The 25166-nt window shown below is 43.0% G+C and overlaps 1 protein-coding gene across 1 annotated transcript; it reads left to right on the forward strand.

Annotated features, from left to right (window-relative positions):
• Positions 1-7: 7 nt before the first annotated feature.
• On the forward strand, positions 8-25166 carry STX6 (syntaxin 6). Its single transcript, XM_008166583.4, has 8 exons — positions 8-309; positions 4462-4631; positions 5318-5412; positions 8621-8683; positions 11108-11230; positions 13795-13901; positions 15347-15441; positions 18168-25166. The coding sequence occupies exons 1-8, from the start codon at positions 275-277 to the stop codon at positions 18242-18244; spliced, it is 765 nt and encodes a 254-aa protein (XP_008164805.1). The 5' UTR covers positions 8-274; the 3' UTR covers positions 18245-25166.

Here is a 25166-nt window from a genome sequence, read left to right on the forward strand (position 1 = left end):
ACGTGACAGCGGAAGCCCCTCCTCGCGGAAACGGCGACAAGGCCACTTGGGCGCTACCCTCCGTCACGTGACGGCGGAGCGGGCGGCCCCCCGGCGGGGGGGAGGAGATTGGGGCTCTCTGGGCTCGCCTCGTTCTCCTAATCTTTTCACACGGGGCGCCTGGTGGTGCGGGAGAGGAAGGCCAGAGCTTGCGCCGTCGCGGCAGGGACACTGAAGCGTCTCCCTCCCCCCCGGGCTTCAGGGAGGGGCCCGGGCGGCGCTGGTGCAGCTGGCCATGTCCATGGAGGACCCCTTCTTTGTGGTGAAAGGGTGAGTGGGGGAGGGGCAGGGTAAATGAGGGGGGGTGAGGGTAACTGGCGGGGGCAGGGTTAATGAGGGAGCGGGAGTGGAGGTGGGGGGTAGGGTTAATGAGGGGGTGGGGGGAGGGTTAATGAAGGTGAGGGTAATTGACGGGGGGAGGGTTAATGAGGGGAGGTGGGGGGAGGGTTAATGAAGGTGAGGGTAATTGACGGGGGCAGGGTTAATGAGGGGGTGAGAGGAGGGTTAATGAGGGGGTGAGGAGGTGGGGGCAGGGTTAATGAAGGTGAGGGTAACTGACAGGGGAAGAGTTAATGTTGGGGGGGGTGAGTGGAAGTGGGGGGCAGGGTTAATGGGGTGAGGTGGGGTAACTGGTAGAGGTAGAGTTAATGAGGGGGGTGACTGTCAGGGGTGGTGTGGGGGGGGCTAGTGGCAGGTTAGTAGAGAAGATGGGAGAGATCAATGGAGGTGAATGGGAAGGGGTGGGGGTTATACGTTTTATGACATGTGAGAATCTCTGGGGCAGAGGAATTCCCTTTTTTTCCCCCACTCCCATGGAATCCCCCACTACTCAGTCTTTCTATCCAAAGAGAAACGAACTTCCTTGTAAGTGCTTCTGGCCCCACCTGCCTCATGCTCTGCTCCAAGGGTGTATGTGGGATGGGTGACCACATTTCCAGCACCTGATCTGCTCCCATTTAGGTAGAATGGACTATGCCATAGTCCACTAGGGGTTGTATGTACTTGAATAAAATTGCCAATTAAAATGGGGATAGCTAATATTTGTGAAACATAGACTAGTTTTTCACAAACATTTTTTCCAGGAGACAAGTGTTTGTGATGTCTTTCAGTCTAGGCTGAGCAATAGAGTATACCAGAAATGTTTAACTTAGAGCAAATGTGTGGGGACTATCCAGACTAGCCTTTATAAACCTGTTACCTATCTTGAGTTAATAGGCAATCAGTTAAACTCAGGGTAAACAAAAAAATCTCCTACATACACAAACAATAGTGGTTAGAGAATGGGATGGGGGGGGGGGGAGAGAGTATTTCTTCATTGCAGAGTTAACTCAGGTGATCATTATTTGGGTGTGACCACTTGAGTTAGCCTAGCTCTAGTTAGAGCAGCAAAACTCTACAGTCCTGTGAACCTAGGCAGGCATTTTGAGGGGAAAACAGCTTTACAAATTTTGGAACCCAGCCTACCACTGAGAGAGAGTGGACTGGCTCATGAGTTGCCAGTTCATTGTAGGTATATAGTGTTCCCACAAGTGTGGCATTGAAGGGTTTGCATGCATTTATTGTACATATGGCTGGCCTTGCATAGAGAGAATATTTTATTTGAGATAAGTGGAGACGGGCTGGGGGGGGGGGAAATCCTCTATCCCAGTGGTTCTCAACCAGGGGTATGCATACCTCTGAGGGTACACAGAGGTCTTCCAGGGGTACATCAGTTCAGTTAGATATTTGCCTAGTTTTACAACAGACTACATAAAAAGCATGAATAAAATCAGTACAAACTAAAGTTTCATATGACTTGTTGATACTTCTGCATATACTATACACTGAAGTGTGTGTATGTGTGTGTGTGTGTATATATATATATGACCCGATATAACATGAATTCGGATATAACGCGGTAAAGCAGCGCTCAGGGAGCGGGGGGGGGGGGGGGGCTGTGCACTCTGGTGGTAATAAGAATTTTTCAGTAGTAATGTACTGTGACACTTGTATTTTTGTGTCTGATTTTTGTAAGGAAATAGTTTTCAAGTGAGGTGAAACCTGAGGTACACAAGATAAATCAGACTCCTGAAAGGATTACAGTAGTCTGGAGAGGTTGAGAGCCACTGGTCTATCCTAAGTAGGCAGGTGGAAGGAACAGGCTCTGAGTTCAGGAGATGTTGGAGGTATATAATTAGTATGATGCTCGTCTGGTGAGTCAGTGGCTCACTGGCTTCATGAATGCTGAGGGCCAAAGATCTCAAATTGGGGATAAGGTACAAAAAATTGGAATGAGGGAGATCAATATTTAGGGAGAGCTGCTGGCATAGGGCAATATTGTCTAAGAGCCATTGATGTGGCATGACTTGTATGTGGTTGCAAAGAGTTTGGGCTAGAAGGGGTTAAATAAACTGAAAACTTGCACTGGAACAATTATCTTAATTTCAAGTCCTGATGAAATCATGACAAGCTGAACAGAGTTCAGGGATTGTTGAGAGATACAGAGGGAAGCAAAAGAAGGAAAAAGCAGTTGTGAACATGGTAAGAGGTGGGTAAGAGTTCACCAACGTGGAGGGTGAAAGTGAAACTTGCTTCAAGGATGAAATGGTGTTATGAGAGAGAAAACAAAATGCTCTGGGTTGGGAACTGGGCTATGTCCAGGCAAACTTTAGAGAGTTTGTCTAGAAGTGTGGAGACTTGCTCATGGTGTGTGAAAGGAGATGTAGCTTCTCTCATGCTGTCCCCTCAGATGACACTAATTCTGCTTTTGTCCTCTTCAAATTTAGCTCTGAGGATAGCTTTTTAGCTCATCTTATTTAAGTAGATTTTTCTTTTGTGTAACTTCTCATCTATGAACATCCAACCTTACTTGAAATTTCCACTTGTTGGTACTTTCCAAATATGTTTGGGTACAAAATAAAGAAACCCAAACTTCCATTAACAAAGTTTACTTGTGACTTAGGAAAGCAAATAAGTTGTACTGTATCCTTAGTCAAAGCTATTATGTTTAGTGCCCCAAAATATGCTAGGCCATTTGATAGGCGACAAATAAGGGGAGGAGGAGAAGGGATGTGCCTCTTACGGAGGGGTGGGGAAACTTTTTCGCCTGAGGGCCACATCTGGGTATAGAAATTGTATGGCGGGCCATGAATGCTCACGAAATTGGGGGCTGGGGATGGAGCAGAGGAGTTTGGAGTATGGGAGGGGACTCCAGGCTGAGACGGGGTTGGGGCGTGGGAGGAGGTCGGGGTGCAGGCGCCGGGTGGTGCTTATTTCAAGCAGTTCCCAGAAGCAGCGGCATGTGCCCCCTCCAGTGCCTACATGGAGGCGAGGCGCTGACAGCTCTGCGGTTCCCGGCCAATGGGAGCTGCAGAGCTGGCACTTGGGACTGGGGCAGTGTGCAGAGCCCCCTGGCTGCCCCTACGTGTAGGAACCAGAGGGGGAACATGTTGCTGCTTCCGGGAACCACTCAGAGCCATGGCATGCATGGAGGGGGGCAAGGGATGGATTAAAAGGTCTGACGAGGAGGACGCGGGCTGTAGTTTGCCCGCTGTAGTTTGCTCTTACGACTGGTCATGCTTGTCATGTCCTGACTTCCCATTAATTTGAACGGATATTCCACAGGAATAAGGCTAGCAGTATTTGCTGGTAGATATTTGCTACTTGTTAAGTGATAGTCACAGTGCTATCAGCAAAGTGTGCATCTCCATGAAATAAATTGAATGCACTTTTCCATGGAGCTTGCAGCAACAGCAAAGGCAGTTCAGTTTAATAAACTACCATATCTGAATGGTAATATTAAAATCACCAGGGCCACACTGAATACAATCCATGTAAAAACTCTAGGGGGACAGTTGCTGCAATTCTTATTGCCTTTGATGTGAGGTGAAACTATGTTGTCCCTACTAGAATAATGTGCACTTGATGCTACAGTGTTACCTCGGTTCTTCTCAGTCCTGAGATGAAAGATGCAATAGAAATGCAAAGTGTAGGCTGGTTCCTCCATCCAGAGAAGAGTATTGATGTACCAATGTAACTACTAGGGAAATGTGTGAAGATTCTGTTATTTGGCAGCAATTGGCTAAAGGCTTGGGTCCCTTCAATAACTGGGTTTGCTGTGACAGAATTTCATAATGTGGTAATTTCTACCACACTATGGGAGGAGACAAGATGTTGACTGTTTCGCATCCACTGTATGTGAAGAATCTTTCATTTTCAAAAGAAAAGAGCGTTCGGAGGAAGAAGTTCTGGGGATTATTGATGCAGGAAGGTTTACAGTGAAAATTAGTGACAACAGTTCCCTGCTCAGGGTTTATCTACATAGAGAAAAGACTGGTATAACTAATAGATTAGTCAATTTCTCCATCTGGACAAGCCCTTAGTCTTGTCAATACAGAGAATACATGCTAATCATCCTTTACCTTCCCCTCTTTTCAATTGCAGGGAGGTACAAAAAGCAGTGAACACTGCGCAGGGGCTGTTCCAGAGATGGACAGAGCTCCTGCAAGATCCCTCCACAGCTACAAGAGAAGAAGTTGACTGGACCACCAATGAGCTCAGGAATAACCTGCGGAGCATTGAGTGGGACCTGGAAGACTTGGATGAAACTATTAATATCCTTTCTATGGGGCCACTGCAGTCAGTTGGATAAATCATATATGGACCTACATAATAGCTAGCCAAGAGATCATTATGGCTCTTAAGGATTAGTTCAGTCTCAAATATGCATCACACTCTATATAAATTTCTCATTGGAGTTACTGTTTGCATTAAATTGCACTATGTACAGTTTAGTTTAGACAACAGTCAGTTAGATCCCAAATTTCAAACAATAAAGTACTTTCAGGCAAAAGTGTTCCTTATGTTTTCCTCCCCAATAAGATGCAATCTAAAATGAAATGTTCTGTTCACTTAAGCACCTTCTGTTGGATAAATTTATTTCATGCAATCAAGCTTATATTAGATGATTTTGGGAGGATGCTTGTCTTTTTCCTTCATTTTAAGTTTAAACTTCTGAAAGTGCTACACAGTACAGATCAGAGAACCCAAATATTCAAGCGGGAGAAGGAGACTCTGCATGCTGATACATGTCCTGTAGAATGCATTCCTTCCACACTTTTTTCTTTTAAGTGGTTGTGATAGGAACATAATTTATCTAGTACTTTACTAACCAAAGTTTTGGAAAGGTACAATTACACTTATGAATTATAGGAGTTGGGGAGCCCTTTCCAGGCAGCCAGGATAGCTAGATCTTCATAAATGCTGAATACCAGTTAAATTATTTCCTTGACTTATTTACGCATTGTTGAAGCAAATCCTCGGAAATTCAACCTTGATGCAACTGAGCTGGGTGTAAGAAAAGCCTTCATCACAAGCACACGGCAGGTGGTCAGGGTAAGGTGCTTGGCTGCTTATTGTTTGTGGAGGGGATTTTCAGTGATGGTGGGTAAAAGCCCATGGCCACTTCAAAGTACTGGAAATTAGTTTCCAGTGTCAGTCTAATATCAAACTGTTACCTGATTTCTCACCACCCTCATTTTCAGCATAATCTCTCTGATAAGGGTTCCCAAGCCGTGGTCAGTGAAGCACTTGCTTGTTGTCTGCAAAGAGGTGGTTGGCTTCTACTACTGGCTCTCCTCACTTCCAGCTGCTTCTACAAGTGTCCAGGTTCCTCTTTGCAATGAACAATCTGGACCTATAGAAGCAGCTGGAAATGAAGAATCAACATAACTGCCTCTACTACAGCAAGAGGCGGAGAGGAAATGAGTCTAGCTTTGAATGTTGTTTTAATTGTGCTGTGCATATTTGAAGTGCAAACTTTCAAAGATTCAAATCAAAATCAACTTTCACTGAACTGTGCAAAGACATGTCATGCTATTTACATACCAGACATCAATTTCCTACCCTCAGCTGTTCTGGCATTATATCCGTTAAAGGTTACTAGTGTTTAGTTTACTAAGGGAGAATTGGAGGTTTTTATTCACCAATGACTTAGTTCTTGCTTAGATTTTAAAAAGCTCACCTTTGGGCAGACACGCATCTGGAAAATTTTGACCTAAAAGATCACTTTCACAAAGCTTTAAATACAGTAACTCCTCGTTTAACGTTGTAGTTATGTTCCTGAAAAATGCTACTTTAAGCGAAACAATGTTAAGTGAATCCAGTTTCCGCATAATAATTAATGTAAATGGGGGGTGGGGGTTAGTTCCAGGGAAACTTTTTTCGCCAGACAAAAGTCAGTCTCTTAAAAAAAAAAAAAAAAAAAAAAAAAAAAAAAGTGTGTGTGTATGTATGTATATACACACACACATTTAATACTGTACGCAGCAATGATGATTGTTAAGCTTGGCTGAGGTGGTGAAATCAGAGGGTGGGATATTTCCCAGGAAATGCCTTACTGCTAAATGATGAACTAGCACTCGGCTGAGCCCCTCAAGGGTTAACACATTGTTAATGTAGCCTCACGTTCTACAAGGCAGCTCGAATGGAGGGAGGGGAGACAGCATAGCAGAGAGACTGTGTGTGTGAGAGAGAGTGAGTGACACACATGCTGACCCCCCTCTAAGTACACTGCCTTTTAAGTAGATCAGCAACTTGAGACAGCAGCTGCTGCCAGCAAGCTCCCTCTGTCCGAAGCCCTGTCATGTGTCCCTCCTGCTCTGTGGAGATGGGGTAAAGGAGTGGGGGGAAGAGGAGGACACTCTGACATTAGCACACACCCCAACCCCCCTTGCACAGCAAGCAGGAGGCTCGCAGGAGCAGCACATTGCAATGAAGGGAGGGACAGCTCAACTGCCCAGCAATTGATAGCCTGCTGGGGGACTGCCGCACAGGGAACTTAGGGGGGCTGCCAGTCCACCCTGGTTCCAAGCCCCCACCAGCTAGCTCCAACAGGCTGCTCTTTCTGCAAGCAGTGGACAAAGCAGGGGGCTGCCAAATAACATTATAAGGAAGCATTGCGCAACTTTAAACAAACATGTCCTCTAATTGATCAGCAACGAAACAATGTTAACCGGGACAACTTTAAGTGAGGAGTTACTGTAACTGAAAACAAAGTTAGAATGGAAATGCAGTTCAACTATAATGGGAGCAGCAGTTACTACTATAAGTATGGAGAAAAGGTCAGCTGGGTTTAAGTTGGGCCTGAAAGAGTAGGATAGATTCATATTTGGTTGGGAGGGATTTTAACAACCAGAAAGTAATTGAAGGAGAAGGGAAACTTTAGTGTTTGAGAGAGTGTTAACATCTGATAAGTAAATGCTAGTTAAGAATTTCTCTCTCAATTGGATTTAAGATTTCCCCCCCCCCCCATTGTTTAATATTTTAACACAAACCTTAATTTCTGCTGGTTCTGACAAGATTCTTAGTTGATATTCATAGCAAGCCACCAAATTGTGTTCTTATGGGGAACTGAGTTCTTACCCTATTTGCAGTATTGTTATCTAACTACAATTCTTCCTGAAGTAGAAGCCTGCTTTCTAGGGAACTAATCCTGAAACTGTCAGACAAAGGTAGTGGATCCATGCTTATGTGGCTGCCTTTATATAGTCTGTTTTTTTATCTTGAGTAAATCAGGTAAATTCACACTGTCCCCTCTTGTCCAGGCTGCAGTCTGACTAATGTGAAAATAACCCAGCTCAAGAACACCTCTAGACATAAATCACTAGCATGGTCTTATTTTTGAGCAATGCTTTTTATTTTTAATTCTTAGACATTTTAATTTACATAGTTGACTCTACAGCTTTAATTAGCATTTCTAACAGATTTACTAGAGTGCTGTCTTGTGAAAAGTAATTCTTTGGGGAGGTCCCAGTATATTTGGGGTATCTTATGTGGCTTTTATCAGTCGCTGTCTGGAGCAAGAACGCACCAGATATTCTGGTGATATCCGACATTTGTGCCAGCCTTGAGATTATCATCCACTTTAGTTATCATATTTGGCCATTACTTCACTTTTATATATCCGTGGTAGCAGGGGGTCTCACTTTCAGTATAGACTGTTCTGAATGCAACTTCTAGACTTCAAAGTCATCTGCTATCATAGTGGCTTTCATCTAAGGAGCTCAAAGTGCTCATTGGTCAAAGAAGACTTCCATGCACTTGTATAGTGACTTAAGAAAGAATGATACCCATTTTATAGAGGAGAAATTCAAGCACAAAACGTGGCTTGTCCAAAGTGGCACACGGGGGGGGGGGGGGGGGGGGGGGGGGGGGGAAATGCAGGAGATCTAACTTCCAACAGCTAGAACACAGTCCTTCATACGTACCACTTAAGAAAATATTTTTTCAATCAGCTACACAAATCAAGCATTGTTACAGCAGTGGAGAATGGGGAGGAGCAAAACCAGTAGTAAATCACTAACCTTTTCAAAATATTCTGCCACAAGGGTTCTAGGCTTCATTAACATTTTCCTTAGCATTAGGGCAACTGTGAATTGTAATATTACTTTAGTCTTCCAGGATTTCTTAAAGCACATGCTTGTAAGTAAAGGGCTCTTTAGTCCTCCATAAAACTTGCTATGTATGTTTGTTTAAGCCATTATTTTAGCAAATTGGCAATCCATTTAAAATTTGATCATATACCTTTTTCTTGAATAAACAGGAAATGAAGGATCAGATGTCAAACTCATCTGTTCAGGCACTGTCTGAAAGAAAAAACAGGAAGGTGAGAACCAATAGCAGACTGCTGGCTAAAGTGGACACAAGAATCCTTCGAGATGGTTGATAACTCCTTATAGTTCAAGTATAGTAGCTGCTAACTTAAGCTACATGTTAGATGAAAGTACACTGACTTGGCTAAGGGGCTCATGTACCTTAAGGTAGAGTACATTGGTATTAAACAAAATAAATGCCAGTTTAAACACCTAACTGCCAGCATGCATCTTGTTACCCTGTTTCCACCAGAAGCTTTGTTTACAAAAAAACAAATATCTATCTTAAACTGGAAAAGCATCCATTTTGCTGGCATGTGATCTTTTTGTGGCTAGTAATCAGTGAAAACACTTATTCTTGCGGGCACAGTTTGCTCTGGTTGCTTTCCAAACCTTTCACACAAGGTAATAAGTTACTACTCAGTGATTTTTGCCTCAAACTGCTTATAAACCATACAGTCTTGCATTGCTCCTCGGAGGGAAAAAAATCCCCATTTTTCAGAGGAGAATCTGAAGCCAGAGAGGCTTCTAATCCTATGTTTAGCAATATCTATTTGACTATGTAAACATAGCAAAGCCTCATTATAAGAGGAGTCAGGAAAGAGTTGGTGTAAAGGACGTGGTCATCAACTTGTCTGCTTGTAATGTAAGTAGACATGACTTACACTAGCACAGAGGTGGGCAAACTACGGCCCGCGGGTCACATCCGGACCGCAGGACCCTCCTGTCTGGCCCCTCCCCTGCAGCCTCAGCTCGCTGCACGGCTGGTGCAATGCTCTGGGTGGCAGGACTGCAAGCTCTTGCCGGGCAGCGCAGCTGCAGAGCCGCTGCCTAACCCGGTGCTCTGTGCTGTGCAGTGGCGTGGCTGGCTCCAGCTGGGCGGCACAGCAGCTTGTCGCACCGCCAGCCGCTGGCGCTCCAGGCAGTGCAGTAAAAGGGCAGGGAGCATGGGGGGTTGGATAGAGGGCAGGGGAGTTCAGGGTGGTGTGGATAGGGGTTAGGGCGGTCAGAGGGTGGGGAATGGAGGGGGGGTTAATGGGGGCAGGGATACCAGGGGAGCAGTCAGGAAGGAGGGGGGGTTAATGGGGGCAAGGGTCCCCAGGGGCAGTCAGGTGTGGAAGGTCAGGGGACAGGGAGAGTTGGGTGGGGCAGGAGTCCGGGGGGGGAGGGGGGAAGCAGAGGGGGTTGGATAGGGGGTGGGGGCTGGGCCATGCCTGGCTGTTTGGGGAGGCACAGCCTTCCCTAACTGGCCCTCCATACAATTTTGGAAACCCAATGTGGCCCTCAGGCCAAAAAGTTTGCCTGCCCCTCCACTAGCAGGAGAGAGTTACAAGTAATTGCAGAGTGACCTCCAGAGCAGCCTCTACTGAAGTGTCTGCATGCATAAATCACTTAATACAGAAGATACATTTCGGACTTTTAAGTAGATTCATCAGTGTCAAATTTCCAGACAGGCGGGTGAGGAGAAGACAGGCCTGATCATTATATGGTTAATGCAACTTCTTGCTCAACATTTAAAGTATAGTCATGACTCACTTATGCCCGCCCTTAAAGCTTTATTTCCCTACTTTCCCAGTATCTGTATGTTGCCAGGAGTAAGAATGCAGCTGAGATAGAACAGTATGACCCAATCCTAGCATTGATAACTCCTGAAGGAAGCTACTGGATTCTGCAGTTTTTTTGGAGTTCCTTTCTTCCCCCAACCCCTTTTCAGTCTGAAGGAAGTTATGACAGCAGTGACCAGTAGCAAGTCACCACTGAGATATTAGCATCATGGTGTAAGTGAGTTCTCTTGAATGCTGCCTTATTAGAAAAAGTTCATTGACAATCTGGAATATAGGTATAAGGTTGCAAGTTGACTTAACTCTCATACCAGGTTAAATAACACTAGGATTGCCACCCCTGAACCAGGAAGTCCTAGCCAGAACTAATTTCTTAGTCACTGGAGAGAACCAGCAATGTACTCAACCTTTTTGGGGACAATGTTTATTCTTTGTTGGCTTACTGCGTGTCTTCTGTTTTTCCCCTTCCCTGACCTTCTGTTCCATGCTCTCACTTTATCTGGCACCTGTTAACCTTCTTTCAGTGCCTGGTCCTCTTCTCTCTCCTCACCAAGTGGGTCTAGCTGCTCTCAATGCACTTTTCTTCATATTTGTTCCTTCTCTCCAGCTGCCCAATTGCAGCAGTCACAGAACCGTATGACCCCCCCAACATTCCATCCATTCTCCTGTTTAAGGGCCAGCAACTACAGCAATCTGCTGCTGGAATAGGAATAGAGATGGAACGAAAGTGACTTGTTGTATATACTGAGTTGGGTAACGTGGGGTATTACTTAATCGTCTTTCCTGCTTCCACTTGGAACTTGGTTTTAGGTGAGGTGACATGACCATATATTGGAGTGTCTTACTGATTAAATTCTCCTGTGTGTATGTATACAGGCACTGCTGGGAGAAAGTGGAGGTCAGAGTTGGAGCTCTGGATCAGATAAATATGGCGGTTTGGATCGCGAGCTACAGTTAGCCAATTCACACTTCATTGAGGAGCAACAGGCTCAGCAGCAGGTATAGTATTTCCTGCATGATCGTGCACATGGATCCCTTGCTAATGGCCGTGTAAGGAGATGGTGGTACTGGCAGTAATAGCCAAAAGTCTCGAAACATCCAGCCATGAGCCATCTTCTGTGCTCAATACAATGAGAGCCCATTTGTTTTCAATGTTGTTGCCTACATACCTGTTATAGGCACCTAAATATTGACTGTTGTGCTTAAGGTGGTTTTGGTGTGTACGTTTTGGCTCACAAACTTAAAGTTTAGGGCTTGGATGTATAGGTGTGTGTGGAAGGCAACTAAAAGATATAACCCATCTGGAAGCTGCCACATGCTGATGAAATCCTTTGTAAAGCATAGAAACGTAAGGGAGTGGGGAGAATACCTGATTCTGCCAGATTCCTCCATTCCAGTTCAAAAAAGACTCTGCTTTTACATATATCTTGAATAAAGGTTCATTTAGGGCTGATGCATTAAATACCCCTTGATACTGCTGCATTGACTTTTCTTCATCTCTCAAAGAAAAAACGGATGCATTTATTCCACCCCTAAGAGGACCCTTCACTGTAAAATTTGTGTGTATTAAATTGATCTGTAATGAACCCCGATCTTAGCCTCTCTTGTCCTTTGATGTGTGCTTTTAGCTTCTATTGCACTAGGACTTTATTATTTTATTTTTGGGGGCGGGGGAGGGGAGGAGGAGATGGATTTTCCATTTTCCCCTAAAGTCAGCTTGGCTTAGGTTCATTCTGATCACCTGTAGTAAGAAGACCATGTCAGAGACCTTCCACTGAGACTGGCTATAGATGCTGAGAATTCACACATGGGCATGGACAATTTCAGCTTCTCCCCTGAGAGCAGGTGCCACTGAACTGAAATGTTCTTTGCGTTAGTGAGGCTTGAACCTCCCCCTTAAGTATTTGTACTATGTACTATTTGTACTATGTTCATCACCTTATCTGAGCACTCTGATTTAGTGCATTAAAGATTAGGACCAGAACCTTGAATTAGCTGAGGAGCCAGTGTGGGATACAAACCACTAGTATTATGGGCTCTGCCTGCTTAAGATAGGCTAATCAAGATGGATGTAACAGTTACAGCTAAGTAAAATAAAACTATAAGATAGCTCTATACGGTAATGTCTACTTCTTTGTGCTTTTGACAATACATTTATGATTTAATAGAAAATCAATCATTAAAGCTGCTAGGAACCATTGTAGCGTAGCTTACTTTGACTGCTGCAAGCTCATTTGAAGAATTGTCTGGACAGTGCCCAAGTTTATATGTAACTGTCCACCCAAGCATAGGTTCTTGGAAGGAATGAAGTGAGGTATTGGTAACAAGCATCTCCAAACAAACTTTTCAGCTCTTTAAGTGATTGAATAATCCCAGCTACGTTCTGACCTTGTAAAGGGCAGCTGATAGATCTTTAAAATTTGTTTGTGCACCAAAGTCAAATGGTATAGTCTTATCTAACAACTATTTAGTTAGTGTATTCAGAGCAGAGTTGGCAGTTCCCTAGGAGAAATTGGTTTAGGACAGGGTCCAGGAAGTTCAGCAACCATAGAGCAAATCTTTTCAAACTGGGGATACGTCCATTCAGAACAGGAATATCCACAACATCAAAGTTGGTCTGCTACTACAGAATGCTGCATGCCTTAATGGCCCTGGACTGGCAGTCTGCCGCTCTATCACTTCTGACTGCTCAGTGCCTCAAGCCTGCCCCTCTGCATTCTTGTCATTGAATGTTTTCAATATTACATATCTTCCTTGAGAAAATATCCAATCAAAATGTATACAGACATTCCAGTCTTCAGTAGCCTAATTACATTAATCACAGCAATTTTATTTATTTGTTAAGCCCTAAATCTGCCTTAAGTAACCACAACTTGAATATGTAACTAAAATGAAGTGTAACATGTGCCTTAATGAAATTTTTTTAAATAGAAAATGCTTTAAAGTGGGACTAACTAATGTTGCCCGGTACAGTAAAACACACCTTTGGTAAATACCTTGCCATCCCTGATTCAGTCATATCCGATCATTTTAGTGACTAGTTTTGTACTTATGTTAACTCTTAGCTATGCTGACTCTGCAATGCGATCTGGATTCTGTTCCATCATATGCATCATCAGAATTGCTACTAAGATCCAGTCTCTTCCACCCATTAAAGGTAATGGGATTGCACAAATATGACATCAGGCTTGCAGTAGCCTACAGAACTGTCCTACTGGTGATATGCAAGCTGGCAAGAACCCATCTTGATTCTAAGCCCGCATTGAATGTGCAAGGCTGATAGGGAACAATTCCATTTTACTTGTCAAATGAACACTTGATAAGGAGTTACTGGGACAAATGTGGAACCCAATCATGCTGCTTTGACAGTCATTCTTCAGGATTGACCAACACTAAGTATTCCTCTAAATTACAGGACTAGTCACTAGAAGTTCAAGCCTACTTCTAAACTCTGCTTGCTGCCTTGCCAGTTTGGACAGGCATGTGCCAGAGCATTGGGCTCTGAACCAGTTGCAACTATATGTTGGATTTTAATTGCTTGTTTCCCTTCTCTCTGGCACCAGTTGATTGTGGAGCAGCAAGATGAGCAATTGGAACTGGTCTCTGGCAGCATTGGGGTGCTGAAGAACATGTCCCAGCGCATTGGTGGGGAGCTGGAAGAACAAGCAGTGTGAGTGCTGAGAAACAAACCCCAGACTGTAGGAGTTCTCAAGAATAAGACATCGGGAAGGGCTGGTGATAACACTAAAATGTAACTATTGGTGCTCCTGTCCCCAGAAAAGACAAGAGCTGTATATCATTGGCTGACTGTGGCTTTGGAATAATATTGTCAGCCTGGTTAGTGACACACAGGAGATCCCAAATGCTATTCAATCATAGCTAAAAAATTCTGCCCACACAAAGGATTAAAGGGTAGCTCACAGCAGCAGTTTTCATCCATACATTTATATATAAATTAGATGTCTTCTTTCCAAGTATGTATTCTCTAATCAAATAGTATATCTGGAGTTTCCAGTGACACCGGATAGCAGTTTCACTTTCAATAAGACTAGTGGTTCATACCTATGTTTAACTGTTACTGAGAAACTTTAAACACATCTTTTGTGTAACTCTGCAGTGTCCTTTTGTGCTCCCAGAGCACAAATTAACACAATGGTTCAAGAACTATAGTGATAACGTCATAGGTAACTACATACTAGTAAACAAGGCAAAGCAATAAGAACATAAGAGTGGCCATACTGGGTCAGACCAAAGGTCCATCTAGCCCAATATCCTATTTTCCGACAGTGGCCAATGCCAGGTGCCCTAGAGAGAATGAACAGAACAGGCAATCATTGAGTGATCCATCCCCTGTTGGCTTGTGCTCTCTTAAAAAGGGGAGCGGGGGAGCAAAGAACAGAACAAATGGAATGGGAAGAGACCACAAACAATGGAAAATGGTGGGAGACAGGGAGGGAAGAAACTTAATCCTTTTAAAAGCAAAGCAACTGGTCAAGGAAGCTTTAAAATCTTACCTGTTCAAGAATAAGTGATAAGTTTATCCTGGATGTACTTCTCTCTCAAAATGGATTCTTGACAGTGATCAAACAGCTCCACACAGGTTTTAGTAACTTTCCTACAGCATTTAAAACCAGAATGGTAGGATACTTAACAGCAATTCCAAATCACATTCCCTTATGATACATAATTAAGCGCTCCGTGTAAGTGACAAAGCTTTTAACAGTATGACATTTTGGACCTTAAATGGTTAGGTTAAAGCCTAAACATGTTTCGCTAATTTTGGATCAAATGTTTATCTACTGCTCACCTTGCAGAGATCACCAGAGCCGGCTTATGTACTGACTTCACACATCAGGGAAAGAACTTAGAAAATTAGTCCAAATGAGTTCTTATTTACCACCAGAGTAAAACTGCTGGTTGAGCAAATTTTTGTTTTGACACTATCAAATAAGAGCCTAAAATGTGTTTTTGTACTTTGCCTGGGGATTGGGTTATTTTTTGTAGGTGTGTGACAGTCTTGTGTGTGTAGTGAAGTCTTGAGATACATCGCTAACTAATCAGTACAAGTTGCTTAGGTTGTTTACCTGACACAGCTCCCCTCTTCTTTGTCCCCAGGATGTTGGATGACTTCTCTCATGAGTTAGACAACACTCAGTCACGTCTTGATAATGTTATGAAGAAGCTTGCAAAAGTGTCCCACATGACCAGTGGTAGGTGGTGGAAAATGGGTTCTGACTTCTAAACCAGGGAATGAAAGCTACATTAGTCTGAGGTCTGGAATGTGCTGTGTTGTCTCCTGGAGCTGGGACTAGCGTCTAGTAGTTTCTCTTAAGTAGTATGTTTTTTGAGAGCATGGCAAGACAGGAAGCAGTTCAGTGTATACATAGCCAGGGAAAGATAATCTTACTCTACTTGAGTGTAGAGCCTGGCAATTTATAGTTCATGCTGGGACTGTCCTTTTTTTTTTAGCCTGTTCCTCAGCCTTTTTTCACCTGCAGATTTTTTTTCTATCATTTATGCAACCTACATGGTGAGAGAATGTACCTTGGGACTACAATTGTAATAGCTTTTGCATCATTCCACTTTCAAGTTTTACTGTAGGTTCCTACAAGCTTGGAGGATGCTTAAGCATGAAGCAAGCTAGAGAACTTTAGTTAAACCCCACGTGAGCAGGTGGCTTTTCCTTGCTGTAAAGTCCAAGCAGTAGCTGCCCACAGTGTACTCCTGGCATGGAGTTTGGTTTTATGGAGTTCTTTTTGTGACTGAAACAAAACCCATCCTGAATCTTCACTCCAGGCGTGGAAACTACACCCAGCCACAGGAATGCTAGCATCTGCCACCGTCCAAAGGCTGTGGATAGTAAATCTCAAAGGTGCCAAAGCAAATAGCTTAATTGTAGAGCGTGTGAGAGGAGGGAGAGATTATTGAAGGCTTCTAGTATCTCATTGGATTGGTTGCCAAAAAAACACCTCAAATCTAGCAATGCCTCCTCAGCATTCATCTGTGTCTTGAAGCTTGAAGCCAATGGTGAGCTCATGCATCCAGCTGGTAAGATTCTCACATGAAAACTGAAAGACATCAGGTTAGTTTTTCTAAAATGCAACAGGAAATGAATGAGAAATGCTCTAAATTAATCATGTTGTGCAATTCATGCTCCAGGTCTTTCCCTGTACCTCAGTGTTCAGAATAAAGACTCCAAGAACAGGCTTAGTTTAAGTCTTAGCTTTACACTGGAACAGTGTCAGATGAAAAGCTCCTTGCCCTCATTAGGAGGAAAGATGGTGTCTGGGCAGGTGTAGCCTCCAAGGGGGTGGGGGGGAAAGGCACTACTTGAACCCTGAAAGGGGGTCCCAGAGCTGACAGGATGCTAAGGATAATAAAAACAGGAAGTATGATTGATTGTGTAGGCTGACTTCCAGGAAGTGTCACTCCCCAGAGTTGTTTTCATTTATAAACAGTGTGTGTGTGCTTTGTAATAGTCTACCTAAATGTATTATCTTCTCTTTCATGGTTGCTTCATGTATCTCTGGAAGCAGTGGGTATATTACAGGAATCAGATAGAAGAAAGGTACTATCAGCCTGTCAGCGTCAGTTGCCTTTCAGAACTGATGTTCTGTGGGTCACTGTCCACAGGCAGTAAGCATCACAGAATCATGGTGAGAAGTGCTTTCTGCCATATACAAACTGCATCTGAAATCAAACTGTTGGATTAATGCAGCATTTGGGTCAGTCCTGCTGGTGAACATTCAATTGAAGTGACATGTCACTTAGCAGTACAGACAGCTGGCAAACAACTCACTTCGGTGTTTTCTCCCCCAGACACGGTTTAATGATCAGAAAATAAACTTCAATTTCCTTCAATTGTTGTGAAAGACTGACGTTTTTAGAAATGATGGCTTTTGGTTTCTATTAGTACCTGCATCCTAAACTAAGGATTCAGCACTAGAAAAGTTGAGACCTGTGGGTCTCCTTTAGTGCAGTTTTGCTAACTGTAGCAATAATGGAAGTTATGGTGTGAGCATGGTTAGATGAGTGATACAAACAGCTCTGTCTACAGCTTCCACCACTTGTGGAACTGCGCTAGTGGTGAAGTATGGGCCTAGCTTTGCCAATGCAGTTATAGCCTGTGGGGAGTACCAGCAGGGAGATGAGTCTTTCCTTCATCCTTTAAAAGTGCATTGCATAACACAGAGTTTTTCCAGGACCTGGTCTGATGATGGCTAGAGAACCTCCAGACTTCTTTCCAGTGCTTTGACAAATTCTGCTTCTAAAACTCTATTTTTCTCCCTCCATTAAGTTGCAGCTCTAGTGTCGAACTGTGTGGTCACCATCCAGATCCCCTCAGGATCTTGCTGTAGCCCCCAACAAAGAAAGAAGTTAGGACCAGATGTTTTTAAGGTCAGGGGTAGGTGAAAATAGAAGAGGAAATCAAGGTAGTCTTGACAACTTTTAAAGGAGGTTTAACTAATTCTTTGCTATGGAGCGTTACTTTAAAGGTTAGTCTCACCTTCCTACTGGTGGCCGTTCCTCTTGCTGAAATTTCCAGTGTCCCAAAAGCCCTAAGGTGGAGGTGAGGAGAGCTCTTGTGCAAAATCTTCAAGAAGCAATATAAGGCATAACGTGTGTGTGTGTGTGTGTGTGTGTATATATAATGGTGCAAAGTTCTCAAAGGGTGGGAGCTGGGCTGAGTTACATATGGCTGGTGCACCTTTGCTTCCAGTCGTAGTAATACTGCTGAGGCAAAATCTGGCTCCTGGGATTCTCCTAAGGAGAGTCTGGCTGAATTGTTCCTTATGTATCTCTAGTTTAAAAGGCTTCCATCAGACTTTCCTTTCTTTCTGGCTTAAATTAGGTCCTTCGTAGCGCAATGGAGGAAGCTTTCTTCCTCTTCCCCTCCCCATGGAAGTAGAAAACTGATGTTTCCTTTTTCTTCCAGATCGACGGCAGTGGTGTGCAATCATCATTCTCTTTGTTATCTTACTGGTGGTGCTTATCCTGTTTTTTGTGCTGTGATGGACTAACCTCCCTTGGACTTGTGCCCCCGCCTCAAAAAAAAATGGGGAAATGAAACTTGGTTATCATTTCCCTCCACTCTGAGATTCCTGTCATGAAAACTTACATCTGGACCTTACTGTTCTCTGTTGTGGACTAACACCTATGGCATGACTCTTGCAACTTCTTCATCTGATTCTAAGCCTCATCAACTTGCCTGAGGGGAAAATGAAGGACGGATGTGATCCCAAATTCTTCTGTACCTGGGACATACTGATGTGTGGACAACCGGCCCTCTTCTCTCTCACCGTCCTATGTGGAGTGGCTTAGATTTAGACCTAGAATGGAAAAGGCAATTCAGAAGGAGTTTACCACTGTTAATATTTTCATCCATTACAGGTGTGACCCATATGAAGCCTGGAAACATCCTAAGCTGCCACATATTCCCCTTTCCCTTGTCAAATGCCACTCTTGTCAGCTTTAGACATAGACTAATGGTTCCTTGGGACAGTATTTCATTGACTACTGGAAGCTGATCACCAGCCAACAGTGCAGCACTTCCAAGCTAATAAAAGTTGCTCACTAGGAAGGAAAGAAGGCACCAGAGGAGTAGCGTTGATGTCAGTAAATGCATTAATTTATACTCTGGCTATCTTCACTCCAGTGCAAAGCTATAAGAGACATGTGCGGAGAGAGATTGCTTTTAAGGGTGCAGACAAATTCTGCTTTTGAAAATACTAAGTGGTAGGAGCAGCAAGGTCTTGGACCCTATGGGATTAATAAAAGGGGAGATATGGCTCATAACTGCTGGCATGAAATCTAATGTGAACTTGAGTCTGTATCTAACAGGCTACTGGCACTGTGCTAGACTGGTCTCATAACAGCAGTATTGATTTGACCTTACACAGTTCAGTAAGTAGCTTGGACGTGTTAGAATCATGAGCAAAACAAACTTGCAGGACATCTCAGCAGAATCTTACATACTGTGTATTTGTGAACTACAAAAAGACTGTGCTGCCCTAGCTGAGGCAGCTGCAGTTAACGGCAGCGCTTTAACTTGTTTACTGCACTGTAAGCCAAAAGTTGATAAACTCTAGGCTGAGGGTAAACGTTTTCTAAAACTCTTTAAATCTTGATTATACAAGCCTCAAGCCCACTGAGTGTGCTTTTCGCTGTTGTGTAACTGAATGACTGCCTCTGTTAAACTGCTGTTACCGTTTGGCAAGTGATTTGTCAAGTTTTAAAATAACATACAATATTTTGATAAATAAACTTCAAAGGTATTTAATATTAATGATATGGCCCATATCCTCTCCTTGGATATGTCACATCCATTGACTAATTTATACATGCACAGGGTAGAATATGGCCCAGAGCTTGCACCCTAAATGTATACTAACACACACAAAACTAGGATGTCTTAATTTTTCCTGACCCAGTATTTTTTTAGAAATGTTAAGCACTGTTGTGACAAACAAAAAGCCAGAACATGCAAAGTTAAGGGAGAGACTCCAGTTCATCATTATTTCCCCAATCCTTACGTTACCTTTGAATTGCCTGGCACTTCAGTTTTGTTTCACAACATTGTTATTTAAGTCTAGTTTTGTCACAGTGAATTGGAAATTAGACTTAATGAGTCACTGTTTTATTTAAGTGTTGCTAAAAGCTGTCAGTACCAAAACTTTGGTGTAGAAGGTAACCTGGCAGCATAGGTGTGGGGACAAATAAATCCAAACAGCTGTTTTATACTGCAAAACTGATTTAAAAGCCCCCCCCCCCCCCCTTTTCTTTAAATTGCTGCTCCTGGCCTTCTGACTCAGATTAATTTAGAAAAGTTTAAGGCAACCACGCTTTTCTTTTAAAAAAAGAATTGCCCTTTCCAGGCCAAAAAGTGGGAGTTAGTTAGTGCCCATACATAGCAAATCTTGATAGCTAAAACTGCATGCTGCTCAAATATAAGCCCATTCAGTGGGTTCCTTCCTCAGGATACCCTTGAAAGTGAGATTTCAGCTTTAATGAGATATTTCTTTGTTAAACACTGAAATAGACTTTAATCCTAACTAAACTTGCTTCTGCATGGCAGTATTGTGGCTCTCAGACTAAATTACAATAACCTGCCTATGTAAAAATAAATTGAATTGTACACAGAACACTTACGTTGTAACATGGAAAGTAAGCCTGTACTATATGCCTTCTCGCTCCTGCAGGATTAGGGATAACTGCCCTTCACTCTTAAATGGGACATTCGTTTGTTTAATGTGCCCTTATCTCTATTTTGGGTAGCATTTCCCATACAGGCCTTCTATATTTAAAAAAAAAAAAAAATTGCAGATCACCTTTAACTGAGAGTTTGTCTATACTAGAAAGTTAATACAGATTAAGGTAGATTGCAAATTTAAAGCACAGTAGCTGTTTCTGAATAACTTGGTGGATCAGCCCTTATTCTGGAACAAGAATGCCTTGTTGCTGTTTAGCTTAACCCACTTGGAAACTGTAGACAAGCCCTGAAATATTCCTTGATTTAGTTTGTCAGAAATAAGTTAAATTTATCACTGGTGTGTTAAATACATGCTTTGCTTCCTCTAGGATCTGTTATACTCTTGCTGTGCATATTGGAAGCTAAGTAGACTTGGTCCATTATAATCACACTTGCATTTAATATCTCTTCAAGAGTAACTTTTCAGTGGGAGATCCAGGAAGCTAACTATGTAACTCCCATTAGATTTAATAGGAATCTGTGTGGACCTGACACTGTACCTTTCAATGCTTGGCACTTCAGTGTTGCTGTTACAAAGCGGATTTGGGTATGTGCACCCACTGCTGCTGTGTCTTGTCACTGGAGAATATACTAACCTGTTTGTTTTATATTTGGAACAGCATCCTGTGAAATGACTAACTTTAGACACGTCAGAAAACTTGAGCCTATATAAAAACCAGGAGAGCCATTTTCAGTAGAGGAAGGAAGATTTCCCACTTCTAATTCTATTTAACTGCCTGATACTGTAATTTCAGTATAGGGCTCAGTGCTAGTTGTTCATTGTAGAATGTGGGAACAGACATCTTTTCACTGGTAGTTGCACACGCAGTTCCCCACTTACATTACAATATGCTGTGTTGTGTTCTCTCCAAGAATTCTTAATTAAATGAGTTGTACAGAACTGCTCCTCCACTTAAGGAAATTTTAGACTATAACATGTTACCAGAAGCCTATTAAACTGCTGTGCTTAAGTACGTCTGTCTAGATGGTGCTGCGAGCTAGCAAATTCAGTGTCTTTAGTCCTATTCTCCTTGTAAATCTGCTTGCTCCTGTTGCCTTTTCATTTAATTATGTCATAAATAATGGACTGTGGCATCACCAAATGAATCCAGCTACTGGAAATAGTTAAATGGTGGGTTTTTTGATAATCCTTTGTTAGAAGTGTAAATATAGAGAGAGTGAGTCTGGTACAATATTACATTTGAAAGTTCAGACGGTCTCTAAAGCTTGGAGAAGCTAGAGACAGCTTCTGTGAACATATTCCAGACTGGTACACAGTGTTAATCAAAATATAGCACTCTTTGAACTCTGAGAAAGATCCTTGTACAGAATCTGGATCAAATTAACAGTGTGACATTTTCATCTTGGTGTGGCAAGCCTGGGCAGTTGGAACATTTATACGGTCCACACTAAGCTGTAATGAAGAGGTTGCAGATAGACATCTGTAGAGTTTGACGTCTTAATGCTGTAGTGGAGGTAGGTGGCCTCTGAGGAAGCTTTTCTGACCATCCCTTATGGTTGAGCACTGTGAAAGATCTGTTATACTTGATCATGGCGGAATCTAAAATGGCTAGCTGTGGCTTATTTTCATACTGTAAATGTTGCTGTTCTTCCTTCATTCAGAAGAGCTGTTAAAACTGCTGGTTGTGTTGTAATTGAACTTTCCTCAAAGAGGAACTAGACAGTCATCTCCAATTTTATATTTGTTTTAACTTTGGGACAGTGACATTTCATTATGTTGTGCTCCACATTGTAAGAGAGTTGGGTACTGTGCTCAGAGTCCATCTGCTATTTTCCTTTCTTCAGGTTAGTGGCAGGCTGCCAAAAATTGCATTTTAGTAATGCTGTTTATAAGGGGAGCCACTTATTGCATTCTCTTATGGGCAGGGGAGGATAGATTGTACTTCCCATGACCCTACTAGCCCCTCCTGTTCCTCCTTCCATACAGGTTTTTAAAGGAACTACTCGATCATCTGAGACCTAGTAGTCCATAAGTGCAATGAGTTAAATGCAGATTTGTACTCTATGTGCATCCCACACGAAGTGGGCTTGGGAGGTGTACAGCACAGTACTTGCAATGTACACATGTGAATTGTCTAGAAGCCCAGTGAGTGGTGTTGCAGGTGGTTGGTAATGAGATGGTGGATGAGTCTCCCTTTCCCTATTTTTTTCCCTTCCATGACCATACTTCAGTTCCTTGTAATCTTGTTCCCTGGCAGCTTCTGCCCTGTCATTCATTATTGAGAGAGCAATCTCACAAGTACCAAGAGAACCACAGTCCATTGCCTGGCCAGCAGTATTAGATATTTATGCTATTATCTAAACTTTAGCTTGCATTAAAAAGCTCTGCATAGCAGACATGCTTTGAGAACTGCTGCCTTAATGCACTAGTTTACTGTGGCTGTGTTGCAGCTTGTTTTATAAAGGTGGGGCCTGTTGCAGCGTACAGCCACCTAACTTTAAAGGAACTCTGCTCATCTTTACTTCAGGATTAGCAGATCTTCCCTGTTTACTATAGAAAGATCTTTGCACAAAGCTGAAACTTTAGCTGCACCCTTCAGGTTAAAAAAAGGGGTGGTGAGATGTCTTAAACGGTCTCTCACTACAGTTCTGGGTTCAAGCATGTCTCACTAACAGTTTCCAGCAAAAAGAGGGAAGGCAAGCCTTGATTTTTCTGATGGAAAAGCAAAAAATGGTTTGGGGAAGGTGGCACTTTGTAGCTGTCTTTCTGATTCATTCCAAAGGAGCAATAGAAGAGCACAAACACTTTTCCATCGGTGAAGAAACCCTAGTCTAGGAACATGGGGGTGATGAATTATTTCAGCCCTAGAAAGTTGTTTTGCTAAAAGTGTTGATTTGGATTGAAGACTGTTGTAACTCAAAGGCTTCTACCACAACTCTGCTAGGTCTTATGCCAAATTAAAGTGTATAGTAAAACATTGATTCAGCCCCTACAGTCTTGTGTGTGTTAAGTAGGAATAGTCTGATGGAGGCTTGACCACAGCAGTCAAGGGCCTAGTGCTACCAATATGGTTAGTACTAGTGCTAGCCCCAGAAGAGTCCTTGAGCCAAAGTAGTTGAGTGACCTCAAAATATTGATAGACAACAAACCACCTGTCATGTAGAGGAGGTTGAGATTACCATCAGCTTTCTCTTTCCCCTCCAAGAGGAGGCAAAACCTATCCTCTCCTTCATCCCCATGATTACCCTGGAATCATGGTATAGTAAAAACCCACGGTGTACAGTAAGCAGGCCTGGCAAGTACAGTTCAGGGGGGCTAGGTATACCAAACCTGATGCTGCAGGACCAAATCTTTGGATTATTTCACAGCACTATGGAAAAACTCAGAGCTTTATATCCAGAAAATGAACTCATCTCCCACAGTACCCCGCCTTAGCACAAGCAAGTCCACCCATGTAACATGCTTCGTGGACTAAGGTTTGGGAATCCCTTCTTACTGCTTCACTTCCCCTCCCAGGCTCAGATACAGCCGGTGCAGTGCAAAGCAGTGCACATGACAACAAACAGAAAAAACAAGCAATGGATGGGCAGCTGACTGACAGTCATTCATCCAAAACACTCTTCCATTGTTTCCGTATGTAAATGCAGCAGGGAGCTCTCACAGCACTGTCCTGTGCTAGTGCTGCCCGAGTGCAGCAGCTGCTTGTTCCGTTTGGATGCACTGGCTGCTCTCCATGGTGATGCTCATCAGGACAATGCATCTGGGGGGATTCTGTAAAAAGCTCTGACTTACCAGAATGCAGAAGTAACTTTCCTTTACTCTTTCCATCTTACTCTCCTCAGTGGGGGAGCAAAGATTGCAGTAACCGATTACCAAACCTCTGCTGCTATTCCATTGAGTGTTTTAGATGACAGTAGAACTGCTACTCTGATCTGGGAGCAACACAGGCATGAGTGGAAAAAACAGCTCTGGAATATTTGCTTGGTGTTGAAGTGATTGTGTTGTAAACTCTGGTGTGCTGACTGTTAGCTGGGGGAAGGGGAGATATAAGGATTTGACTATGCAAAAAATCAAATCTGTTTTAGTGTGAAGTTATGAACTCATCTTTAATGGGGAGTAAGTTTGGTAATTAATTATGTAGAAAAGTTATTTAAATAGATACAGTCAGGGAAAAAGCAGTTTCCCCTTATGTTCCAGAAGCCAGTTGCCACTAAGGAACATAAGGGTCAAGACTCAAGGGGACAGCAGTGGAGTGGGAGGCAAAGCTAGTCCTGGAAAACTTACAGTTGTCTCTTCTGATGATTCTTTACCCATGTGTATACATGGTTTAGCACTCATGATCCATATGCTGTGTTGCTGCAGCACAGGAAAGCAGCTGGTCTATGCCTGGGTGGAGATCCTGCTGTCTGTTTTCCCCTGAAATATTCGGTGAGGATTGACAGCAGTTCATTCCTGTGGAGTACAATGTGATTACACCACGGCAACTGTTCCCACGAAACAAAATGTGATAAGTCACAGCTAAGTAGTAGCTGTTGGAGAGTAAGGACACTGGGCAATAGTGTAAAGCCTGTGAGAAACGTTTTAAATAATGAGCTGCAGAAGCCGTCTAAGGAAATGGTGTTACTCTAAAATATCAACAACTGTTGACTTCTGCTGTTGGAATCATGTTAGTTATGCAAAGAATCCTTCATCCTTCTACAGTATTAAAGTGGAGATTCGCTGAA

The sequence above is a fragment of the Chrysemys picta genome, chromosome 8 (assembly GCF_011386835.1).
Source record: "Chrysemys picta bellii isolate R12L10 chromosome 8, ASM1138683v2, whole genome shotgun sequence".
Lineage (NCBI taxonomy): Eukaryota > Metazoa > Chordata > Testudines > Emydidae > Chrysemys > Chrysemys picta.